Source organism: Chlamydotis macqueenii, chromosome 9, assembly GCF_036417535.1.
Source record: "Chlamydotis macqueenii isolate bChlMac1 chromosome 9, bChlMac1.mat, whole genome shotgun sequence".
Taxonomy (NCBI): Eukaryota; Metazoa; Chordata; class Aves; order Otidiformes; family Otididae; genus Chlamydotis; species Chlamydotis macqueenii.
In genome coordinates, this window is record NC_141564.1 from 10,315,274 (window position 1) to 10,327,423 (window position 12,150).

The window sequence follows — 12,150 nt, forward strand, 5'->3', positions numbered from 1 at the left end:
GGATGATCGGGACAGGCTGTGGGGCTGGAAGGGGCAGGGGACGGAGGAGATGACAGCAGAGAAAGAGGGCCTGAGGCAATTCGGCGGGCTGCCCGGGGTGTGGTGTTCACCCCCTTCCAGCCCTCCCTCAGGACGGGCCCAGAGACCCTCCAGACGCCAGGCACTGGGACCGAGAGGCACAGGGAGGACGCAGGGCCCGCACAAGGCCGCTCTCCCGGCTCCGCGGAGCCGGGCTCAGAGGGTCCCCGAGGCGGCGCTGAGAGGCGCTCCGGCAGCGGCTCCTCGCGCCGCTGGGGGTGGACGGTGGGAACGCGGCTGCGCGGCCGCGCCTGCGCGGGGCGGGGCGGGGCGTGCGGCGCCGCGGAGGAAGCGGCGCCAGCGGCGGCGGCGGCGTCGGGCGCGCGCAGCCATGAGCGGCCGGGCGGGGAGCAGCGGCCGCGGCGTGTGAGGGGTTCGGCGGGGCGGGGGGCTTCCCTCCTTGCCTTCCCCCCGTCCCGTCCCTCCCTCCCTCCCTCCCTCCCTCCCCGCGGAGCGATGGTGCCGGGGCTTTGGGGCCGCGAGCCCGGCGGCGGGGGGCGGCGGCGGCGGGGCCGGCCCCTTTCGGCGCCGGGGGAGGCGGGCGCGGGGCGGTGGCGGCCGCCGCCGTCGTGGTGCCGGGTGCGGGGCCCGCGCCGCCATCTCCTCCGGCTGCTGCCGCTGCTGCTGCTTCTGCCCGCCGGCACCGAGGGCCATGCCGGCCCCAGCTCCGGGCCGCACGCCGCAGGGCCCCCGGACTGGCCCCCCTCCGGCCCCGGGCCCAGCCTGAGCCTCTACCTGAGCGAGGAGGAGGTGCGGCGGCTGATCGGTGAGTGCGGGACGGCGCTGAGGCCGCGGCGGGCCCGGCGGTCCGTGAGGCTGGAGATCGGGGGCAGAGGGGGGCCTCTGGGGCTGGGGAGGGGGTGCGGGTCCGGGGGCCTGGAGGTGGGGTGGCAGATGAGAGTCTGTGGAACTGAGGTGGTGTTGGGGGTCTGGGCGCTCAGAAGGGGCTGAGGGGATTTCTGGGTGGGGCTGGGGTGGCAGTTTGGGAGTCTGAAAGAGGATGGGGGAGTCTGTTGGAGTGGGGTAGGGATGGTGGGTCTGGGAGTGGAGATGCTGGGGTGGGGGGGGGCTCGGTGGGATTGGAGGACTGGGATGATGGCTGTGGGGGTCCAGGAGGCAATGGGGACGTCTGTGAAGCTGGTGCGAGGGCGGCAGACCTGGAGGTGCAAGGGACGCTGGAGAGGATCTGGGGCTCAGGAGAGGCTGGGGAGCTATGGGAGCAGGGTGAGATTGGGCAAATCTGGGGATCTGTGGGGGGTTCTGTAGGATTTGGGGGAGCAGGGGGTTATGAGTAGAATGGAGGAGTCTGAAGACTCAGGAAAGAGTCATTGTGCAGCCTCCCCTATGTGTGATTAGGCTTTTAAGGGAAGGAAAGGGTCCTGGGCTTTACCCTGATGGTAAGGGGTTCCCTAGATTCGAGTCACTGGGAATGGTGCCCCGTGGGAGCAGGGTAAGCCCTGGAAGACGTGAGTTCAGGTCTATGATTTAATTAGCGAGGCAAGTGACATTCAGAGGGCAGAGAGGAGACCTGGCAATAATTGGGGGTGCGTGTGTGAAAGGAATCTTAATTTCTAGGCAGGCTGACAATTACTGCGCAAGTACTTGGAGGCAGTTCCTGAAGTCCCCCATCTGGCCTGCTGCACGAGGCTTTTGCACTAGTTTTGTGCTTGAAGATTCTCTGATTTAAACAAAGATTTGCTTTCTGTAGGCTTTGGCTTGCTTAGGCTCTTGTTTAGAGTTGGTGGCTGGAGTCTTAAAACAAATACATTGGTGTCCCTAGCGATTTGTTTTTCAGTAAGTGTCCTGTATCTCTGTAAGCTGAAAAAACAGCAATGCAAGACTTTATTTGCATCAAATGGACAAAATAAAAATATTTCTAGTTAATTTGAACTCTGTAAGCATGTAGCTGACCAAAGTCGAGGGACCCGGGGTGTGGATAATGCTGTAAACATTTTTTCCCTTATGCCTTGCTCTGGTGGTTAGCGTTCTGTTGCCTTCGTTTTTACATTGCATGTGCTTGCTGCCAGATGCTCTGTTACAGATAGAGGATTAAAATGTCAGACTTACTGTTTAGCTGAGTTTCTAAACAAGTAGTTAATCTTGGAAATACTGAATGGTAAGGCTTGAGCTATCCTGAGTCTGAAATATGTGTTAGTTGGATTTGCTCAGACTTCCATGGTCCACTAGCGTAACTGTTCGTCATTAAGTAGCAACTGAGGAGGGAAGAACTGCTGCTGTTATTCTTTAAGTTAAATTGTGTCCTGTAACCTCCCTTATGGATGTCTGTTCCTAACATGGCTAAACTCACTTCTTACTCAAGCTGTCTATAGCTGTTTTATATCACTTAAAGTATCTGACATTTAGTGACCTGTTCTGCTTCTGCGACCCCAAAGGCTGGATAAACTAGAATCTAATCCAGAGATAAACTGGCACATTTTTCTGTTAGTGGGATTCAGATCACTAGAAATCTGTGGTAGATCATGAAATTTTATTTTACCTTACGTTGTTGGCATAAGCAGATTTCATTTTAGGGGTATTCCTTTACACGTACAAGCTGTTGTAGGGAAGCTGTGGTTTAATGAGGCACCTAGATAGGTAATCCAGTCTCTGGCAACTTTATGTATTCCTCTAGCAGAAGAAAGTCCAAAGGGCCAGGCACTGTTGTTCCGGTTCTTCACACTGCTGAAAACAAAACAAGCTAATTTAAAGTGTTTAGTTTTGTTGTATCTGAATTCTGTTCCCATACAATCAAGTTTATGGTTTAAGTGCTTGCATCAGTGTGCATGAACTTCCAAAGTGCAGGGAGGCGTTTCAGCTCCTGTAACTTCTTGGGGAAAGCCATGGTTCAGCAGATGCTAGAACAGTCATTCACAGCGGATGGAAAAATGACATTGCTTGTGAAGCAAGCTGTTAGGTTCAGTGAAGCTGCTAATGTAAACATAGAAGCTAGTTTCTTTCTTGTTTTGTTTCTAAACAAGCTCTGTCTCTGCTACTGTCTTGCTGTGGTTGAACACAAAACTTAGTTTTCTGAACTGCCCATAAACCCAAATGTTACACAGATTTACTACAGCCTGTGGTGTGCTTTCTTGTTTCTTCGTATCGCCCACGTGCATCTTTAGATTGCAAATTTGATTTGGAACACATGTAAGCGTGCAATTGCGTGTCTGTCGAATCAGCCATGGATGGGATAGAGTGTGTCCTCAGTGCAGAGTTGGAGTGTCCACAGGGTCTGGTGTATGGTCAGCGGGGCTGTACCCATGCGTGGTCTCTCCATCAGTGAGACTGAACCAGTTCACTGTTCACTGGAGCGTTACAGTGCTGCTGCTCTCCTCAAAACTGGAGTTCGGTATCTTACGGAACCATGGTCTGTGTCTTTGATTAGGTTGTGGCTCTTGTAAATGAAATAGTGACTTAAGATGATTTGTGGCTGTTCTTTCTGTGGCGTGGAGACAGGACAGATACCATGGTTTATAGTGAAAATGCTTCCTACTTTCCTGTGTGCTTATGCCAGATTTCCACCGTTAGGCTGTGTGATTCTGACCACGTGTCTGCGGTAGGAGGAATTGTTTTGAAATCTTCAGAACTTTACAGGGAAGAAAACTAGAGAAAACTGGCTTGTCTTGTTGTGTAAGATGGATTTTTATTTTGAAAAGCTGCAGCGTTCTCATGGTCTGAAAGCAAGACTTGCTATATGGCAGGCAGATGGTGTCTCTGTCAGAAATACCCCTTACCATTCCCATGGAAAATGTTCACAGCCATCCAAACTAGAAGCCTTTGGGGAAAAAAAAAATGGTGATTTTTCACATGTCTGAATGGGTCAGATTCTACTCACATCAGGCAGGACTCAGCGATAGATGGAATAAAGGTAGAAAGAGCGATAGAGGAGTTAGTCAAGGGGACTTGGCTGAGATGACTTCAGCGATGGCAGCGGGAGCCAGATGTGTTTGAGTGGTTATTGGGGAGAGATGCTCAGGGTGCCACAACCGAGTTGGTTCATATGGACATGAGCATCAACCTGAAGAAAGTAGCGTTGGTCTTGCAGAGTGGCAAGCTGTGTGGGTATGATAACCCCTCCTGATCGTATCACTTCTTCGTGACCACGCCGTGGTGCTAAACATGCAGGGCAGATAGTGTTAAATTAGTGATGAGTTACTTACGAAACGGTCTGTACTTGATGAAGTGACTTTCATTCAGATTTTCCTGTGAAATCAGAATGTGTTTGCCTAATGCTGAAATGCTCCATTGATCTGCTTTTCACAGGATCCTGTGGTACAAAGGCACGTGTATCTGTGCTTGGCAGGTAAGGAGCTAAGGTTTAGAGGATAAGGTTAAAAAAAAATCTGTTAATATTAGATAGGTAGCTTTAATAATTAAGGATTTGGTCAGATCTATTTAAAGTACCTAGTGTTATTTAGCACTTAATGCTTTCACAGAATATCTGTTAGACCTTCAAGCTGTGAGTTCCCAGCAGTTCTGCAGCTCAGCCTTATAAGAGGCCTCAGGTCATATCCTCTGAGTATGAGGACCAGAATCAATAGCTGGCTGTGAAAACTTGGCTTAAACAGTTTTCCTTGTGTTGCAGGCAGTTCTTTTGCAGCATTCTTCAGATAGCACCGAATTGTTCACGATGGCAACAAGATGCTTAAGCAGCGAGGACAATCCTTTCTGTTCTTGCAGGGGTTTGTTTTTTTGTAGACTACGTACCTTTCTGCCGCGCAGTTGGTCTTGTGGATAGACCCCCTCACCACATGGCTCTGGCTCTTTTTAGAGTCACTAAATGTGACTTAGGTCCTGGGGAGGAAAACCAGCATGTTATAATGTCACTGAGGGCTATCGTACTGCGTATGTGCAGGGGCAGGGGCTGAACTGGAATTCAGGAGAATCTTAGTCAGAAGTCATATGATGTTTGCAAACTTACTGTTCTCTGGCCTAGTTTCTTCAGAGTAATCATACTGAATGGTGTCTTCTGCTGGCTTTATATTTGCACTTGCTTAATTATAGAGTTAAATTAATTAACACTTACATGACTTTTTCTTATGTGTTCTGGAATTTCATTTGAAGCCAGTGTGCAGCTTACTGAAATGAGTTGTCTGGTTGTGAGATGCAAAATCTGTTCTAGCAGAGGGTTGTTTGTTTTTTAAAGTAGTGCTGACTCACAGAGTGGTTGGGGTTGGCAGGGAGCTCTGGAGGTCATCTGGTGCTGCTCAGGCAGGGCCATTTAGAGCTGGTTGTCCAGCACCGTGTCCAGAAGCTTTTGAACATCTCCAAGGATGGAGACCCCCCCAACTCTGTGGGCAACCTGTGCCAGTGCTCACAGTATAAGAATTTTTCCTGATGTTCAGACAGACCCTCCTGTGTTTCAGTTTCTGCTGGTTGCCTCTGGTCCTGTCACCAGGCACCACTGAGAAGAGCCTGGCTCTGTCCTCTTTGCACCCACGTTCAGATATTTGTATACATTGATGAAATCCCCCTGAGCCTTCTCTTCTCCAGGCTGGACAGTCCCAGCTCTCTTGGCTTCTTGTAGGAGAGATGCTCCAGGCCCTTTAATCATCTTTGTAGTCCTTTGCTGGACTCTCTTCAGTAGCTCCATGTCTCTTGTACTGGGGAGCCCTGTGCTGGACCCAGTTACTCCAGGTGTGGCCTCAGCAGGGCTGAGCAGGGCCCTGGTAAATTACAGGCCAAATGCAGTTTTGTGGTTTTCTTACTGCAGCAGTTGATAAAGAGGTGCCTTAATTTTATACTGTGGAACTACTTTCTTAGTGTAACTTTTTTGGGGAATTAGCAACAGTCGTTTACGTCAAAAGTGCTTTATGATACTTGCACTGAGTTTATAGTGACTGGAAATCCTCTTGTTCCTTTGTCTGTCTCCTGGTTAGTTGTCCCTGTTATGAAAGGGAGTTGAAAATCATTGTGCTGGGATGAGCTTGATGTTCCCATTGTTGAAAGCTTGAAGGGTTTCTTTCTTGTGATTCTTGAAATGCTTCAGGGCCTTGTTAAAAGTCCGCTCTTTGACAGCATCACAACCCAGAGCACCACTGGTGAGCTAGTGCTGGGGTCTCAGTGAGTTTTGTTAGGAGCACCTAGAATATATTTCCATATAAGATGGATACGTTGCATATGCTTGTGTGTGGTACCTCTTTAGGACAGAGAAAATAAAGCAAAGAGCCTTTGGGTAGTTGCTGGAGGATGAGTGAGGTGACCACTGAAGAGCAGATGTTGGAGTACCCCAAGGTCTTGAAGTGTCTGAAATATGTGACCTACAGTTCAGAATCCAGTTCTGTTGTATGTGTGTTTGTAAATCTTAATTTTCTAGCTTTGAAGTGTTCACCTCTGAAGAATATATGCAAAAATCAAGTATTGTATTGCTGTAATCCACATGCTTGTTTTTGCAGAAGTGCAGAAACCTACTTGTTAATGCTTCAGTTTACCATTTAAAAGGAACTTAAAATTAAAAATGACTAAGCGCACACTGCTGGATGGAAAGCAAGCTTCTAAGCTTGACAGATGCTGTGCAACAAAGCTGAATTGATCATGATAACGTAAAAATATTCTGCTATATTCCTCTTAATTGGACGTGTTGGTTTTAGGATAATTATTTTATTACCTTGTTCTCTAAAGCTCTTTAGTCTAATCATAGTCTGTGGTTGGTGCTTATTAGATGAGCTTTTTAGTGTTTCAGGGGAATGTCACTCAAGTCCTCTGGAGACATGGAGGGATTAAGGCTGGCAGGGCATTTGGAGGATGCACGCAGCAACATCTGGTCACTTGCAAGCTGCAGCAGGTTGTGACAAGTTACTTGCATTGCGGAGCTGAGCAATCTGTTTTCATTTTGGAGCCTTTCAGTGCACTTGAATGCTTGTCCGACTGATTTACCGAGTACCGCGGTTCACGTCAATATTGTTTTGAGGTTTATGAGAACAACCTGCATGTGGGGTTCCTCTGCCCTTTTCCGTTGTGTTACCTCACTTTTAATTTGCCAAGTTCAAATAGTGTGTGGATAGCTGTTTCTTTGGAGGTGCATTTAGTCATATACAAATATTTGTAGTGCTTGCAAACTGGCAGAAGAGTATGCTTCTAGAAGTTTGAAATAGCCTGTGGAAGGCCTTCGGGAGCGATGCCAGTGGAGGCAGCTTCTAACCTGGGTTAGTATTGCTCTGCAATAATTTATTCTGTGTGACTGCCATTAAGAGGGAAATCTGGGAAATACTTAAGTCCTTGTGTGTATTGGTCTACTCCAGCATTGCTGAGATGGGTGGTTGATTTCTGTGGCCTGCTTTATCGCACCAGCTTATGTGTTGGGATTTAAACATGCTGGGGGTTCTGTCTGAATCCTTCCTGGTGAAAGCAATTTGCTTCTGCAAATTGGACCTTCAAGGAGGGACTGCACGGGCAGCAGGCGGCTTGGCTTCTTTATGCTGCTCTGTCTGCACTCAGCCCTGGGAGGAAGCAGCCATTTCGGCTCCTGAGAGGCCTAGGTCTGTCTAGCGATAAATGCTTGTGGCTCTTGTAACATTTATGTGTCAGGGACTTGGAAGAAATCTGACCTCTGAGACTGAAGCCTAGCCTGATGAGGTGGGAAAAAAAACCCTCAAAGCTGCATTCCTCACTGCTGTGGTTTTACACCTGTGTTCTGTTTGGCAGCATCTTATTTATCATGTTGATTGTTTGGCCTCGTTGAATACATGCTCTCTTTCTCCCTCCAGTGCGTGGACAGAATGGGAACAAGAGAGAGGAAATGGAGTCAGAGAGCTCCCTGCATGCATGAGAAAAGCCAGCAAGAAGAGCTTATGGTGCTCGGAGAAAGGCAGGAACTGAAACTACTCCTGAACACCACCTGGGCAGAGGGAAATACAAGAGATGAGGATCATGCTCACAGGCATGAAAAATCCCAGGGTGGCATTTTCCCAAGAGTGGCATCTGTGGAGGCAGCTACACTGATGTGTGGGTACTTAGAAAGATGAAGTATTTGGGGAAGTCTTGTGTTTTTTCTCCTCTTCTTCTGCTATTCAGGGTTGTGTTTGAATGCTGGGAAAGCTGAATTAATGAGACAAATTCCAAATGTATCTTGGTTCATGGTTTTTCTGAGCTCTAGTGAAACAGGCTTGATTGATGACTAATTCCTATCTGAAACTATGCAGACTGAGGCTCCTGCTTTTTTTTTTTTTTTTTTCAGAGGAAAGGCCTTTGGTTAGAGGCTGTTCCTCTAGTAACTTAGTGTGCAGTATTAAAATTGTCCTTCAGGTCTCAGCTGTGGAAGCGAGGAGTGAGTAAAGGGTGAAGTGCATTTAATGAGTTGTGCCTGATGAATGGATTCCCCCCCCCCCAAGTGGAAGCAGCACCAGCAGATCCCGTGTAAGAATGAATGCTAACACTCTCTGAAAATGCCTTGTGGCAGTACAAAGGGCTCGACAGTAGAGGCTTCAAGAGCATTATTTCTCTTCCATCTCTGCCTTTGTCCTTCTTTCAAGCGGATGACTCGCATATTTGCACTGACTGCTTTGGAGATCTGGGAGCAGAAGCAACAGCATGAAACTAATGTGATGCTTTAGAATTTTGCTGCCACTTACTGGGTGTTGAATAGCCGTAATTAAATTAACCAGTATATTGATTTCACCATGCTACTTGGGAAAGATAAGAGCAGTAACCTAAGCGTTGGAGCCTCTGCTTGGTAGGCTTGAAAAGTTGCAGACGCTCAGAATACAGAATGCCAGCAGTACCAATGGTGAAGCTGAGCAGGTTGATAAGCTAAAGATGGTTATCCTCTCAAAACTGTTTTAGCCTTTATGAAGTTAATGGATGGCCTTGTAGAGTAATTCCTAATAAAAGGAAAGCCACAGAGCTTAGTATTTCTTTTCTTAGTGTAGAGATTGCCACAGAAGCGAGTAGACCTGTTTTACTTTGTGTGGAGCTTGGTTTTGCATTAAACAGTTCATATCATTGTGAAAGCATCTCAACAGATGTGAAGGGTGTGTTATCCCTTCAACAGTCCTGTCAGTCACAGAACTGGAAGCATGAACTTAGAGGCCAAGAGGGCTGATGCATTGAGGTGTGAGCGTATGCTGGGTTTTAATTTTTTTTTTTTTTTTTTTTAAATTTGTACTCAGTTGGGTGCTTGTGGCTGAACTAGTCATGGCTGCTAGCAGACACACCATTCTAAAGGTGGCTTACACTGTTGTATTTTATTGCCTTTCCTACTAGGATAACTGAAGAGTACAATTTTTTATATTATAAAAATATAAAGCAAACTTGAATGAGCAAATTAGTTTCCTTTCTGTCGCCTCCGACGGTGTATCTGCACCATTCCTATTCCTGTCTGTCCCATTTGCCCTTGCTCGCTTGTCGTGATACTGGCTATGAAGGTCTCTGGCAATGATTTTCTGCCTTCTCTGTGTCTGTTGTGTCATTGTCGTGCATCTTTCTTCAGAATCAGCCCTCTGGGTACCTCGTGTGCACTGTTCTGGCTATTAATAGCAAAGTGGCAACTGGTTTTGTTGAGAGTTTTATTAGTTTTTATCTTTTTTTTTTCTTTCTTTCTTTTTTTTTAATTTCAAATGGGCAAATTTAATTTAGAAGGTGTTCTCAAGAGCAGAGTTACTTGTGTTGTGGTAAGAGATGTGGGGTTTGGGTTTTTTTTTGGTTTTTTTTTGGTTTTTTTTTTTTTTCTGGTTCTCTGTTAAGGAGCATGTCATCTTCTAACCATTTTCTCAGCTGTCTTCATTTTTCTGATATGTAGAATATAAAGGTTTTTCTGTAGGTGAAGAAAAGAATAAGCAGGGAGGCTGTTGAAATGTAATTGTTGCCACTGTTCAGAGACAAATGAGAGTAAGTAGTTGGGCCCTAGGAACAATTAATGTCATCTTTTTAGTATGAATAGAGTTAAATATTGACAAGTTCCTTATGCTTTTACTTCTTCCCATAGAAAGTGTCTGCTCTGTGACTTTCAGAAAGGCCTTTCAGTGAGGAAAAACCCTGTTTGCCCATGGTGTTGAACTTGCAAGTTCTATTTAATGGCATTAATAAGGTGAATTGTGGGTGATCTGTCAGTGTGGATTCACAAGGATTTAGTGAGAGCTCTCAATTTAGAGTTTTTCCTCTTGTTTGCTAGGTGTTGGGAGGGTTCCTACTAAGATTTCCTGCTAGGGAGCCTTGCTTGGTTTTCAAGGATACAATCATTGCTTTGAAGTTATATTGAGTATTTCCTCAAACGGCTTACATATTGTTTTCCATCTCCAGCTCGTGCAAAGTTAACTCTGCGCAGGTAACAAAGCCCTTTATGTAAATAACCACAGTCCGTATCCTCTCTGCTCCCGCTGGGCAGAGTTAGGAGAGCTTGCAAAGCAACCATGTTGTTTGCCACAAGGCAGCAGTCTCTGGTGGGAGAAGTCTTCCATGGAGATGAGAATGGATTTAATTCTAGAGCCTCATCAATCAGTTTTATGTTAATGAGCTAACGTTAGAGCAATTCCACAAAGAGTTTGCAGTGTGCTTTGGTGATACGTCAAGCTATGGTTATATTTCTAGTCTGTTTTCCATGCACTCAATACTGTTTGGTTGGTTGTTTTTTTTTTTTTTTTTCCAAGTCTGTGATGCTGGATTATAAGACATTCCTTTCTAGCAAGGCTTAGACTGAAGTTTAGAAAGAATGGGTTAAAGAGCTCCTTTGTGAGATAGATGCCCGTAGACAATGAAGAACTTCACATAGAGGTACAAAGTTGTCCCCCAAAATGGGAAATTCTTTTGTCTTGGTGGTTTTTTTTGTTTCTGAGTGACAGGTAGGTGATGAGCAGGACTATTCAACAGTCTGGGAATAAATGTTTCTAAGCCAAAGGTAGAAAATATTAATGAGTACTGATGGATTTGTGCCTGCTGATTTGTTTTTCAGCACCAGGTTTGAAAGACATCCTTTGACGTTTTCTGGCACCTGTGTTGTGAGAGTAAAAAGCTATTTCTTCATCATCTCCATGTTACTTAAGACTTCACTTTTTTTCCTGTGATATTTTTTAGCAGTCATCTTTTCCAGAGACTCTCAGCCTTAAGACATTTAAAAGCAAGCATTTCAGCCCAAATTCCCGACCAACAGCTATGACTGCAAGACTGTAGCATTCTGGAAAACTTAAATAAAGCTGCAAGTAGAAGGTTATAATCTGTTACTTGTTTCATTAAAGGAAAGTTCACTTTCATTGTTGTATATACTGAATATGTACAAATAGGATAAGAAGTTTTTTATGTGTGTGTATATATGTTCAGATGCTTAGTATTACGTTTCCAATAGCTTGCTGTTTTCTAAAAAATGAAATTGATCCATGTGGATCAGTTTGTATTCAATTTCCTTGTTTTTTTTAAGTCCTAGTTGTAGTTTCAGCCCTGTCTAAGCCGGTTGTTGAAATGAACTGGTTAAATACACTCAAACTAAGAAGGCTTGCTCTGGGAAAGTTTTCTTTCTACCCTAAAAAAGAAAAGTTTCAGTAGTCAAGAGATGATTTTCAGTTCTTCAGCCACGTTTCCTTGTGCTTAGGCTGATGGTGTGAAAATAGCAGAATTTTTCTAGAGCACATTTGCAGAACCTGCTGGAAAAAAAAAAAAGGATAGCTTAGAATTTAAAGTCAGTGTTTCAGACTTCTGGTGCACTTTCAATGAAAGGAAAATGGAAGAGTGGGAAAAAAAAAAGAGAGATCTTTCTTCAACAAGGTAAATTGTCCAGTGCTGGGAGAATCCTGTGTGTTTGTGGAGTAGGTTGCACAGAATTGGAAAGTAAATGGTGGTGAAGGGATGTTGAAACTTGAGGTCCGTACTCTTTCATGTGGATGTTCACCGTGGAGTGGAAGCTTCTGATCTAGCCAGAGGGCTAACCCAGATGAGCTGCTCAGGAGTGGAGGCATCATTCTCTGGAAAACTTAAACCTCTGAATAAATAGAGTATTTGTATAAATATAATAACTTTGTTTAAGTGTGTAACTCTTCTCAATTAATTTATTTCAGTGGCTGTGAGTCAGGAGCAGGAGTGCCTTGCTGTGTGAGGGCTGTGGTGGTTTGACATCACACTGGAGAGATTTCTCAGCTGCTTATGAAGTAA

General features: G+C 45.7%; 1 protein-coding gene across 2 annotated transcripts in view; it reads left to right on the plus strand.

Moving 5' to 3' along the window:
• Positions 1-446: 446 nt before the first annotated feature.
• The window catches only part of RYK (receptor like tyrosine kinase), a 60,897-nt gene continuing 49,193 nt past the window's right edge, over positions 447-12,150 (plus strand). For both annotated transcript variants that reach the window (XM_086754952.1, XM_086754953.1), the window contains exon 1: positions 447-844. In XM_086754952.1, the coding sequence (XP_086611078.1) occupies positions 535-844 (310 nt within the window). In that variant the 5' untranslated portion in view covers positions 447-534. The remainder of the gene's footprint in view (positions 845-12,150) is intronic.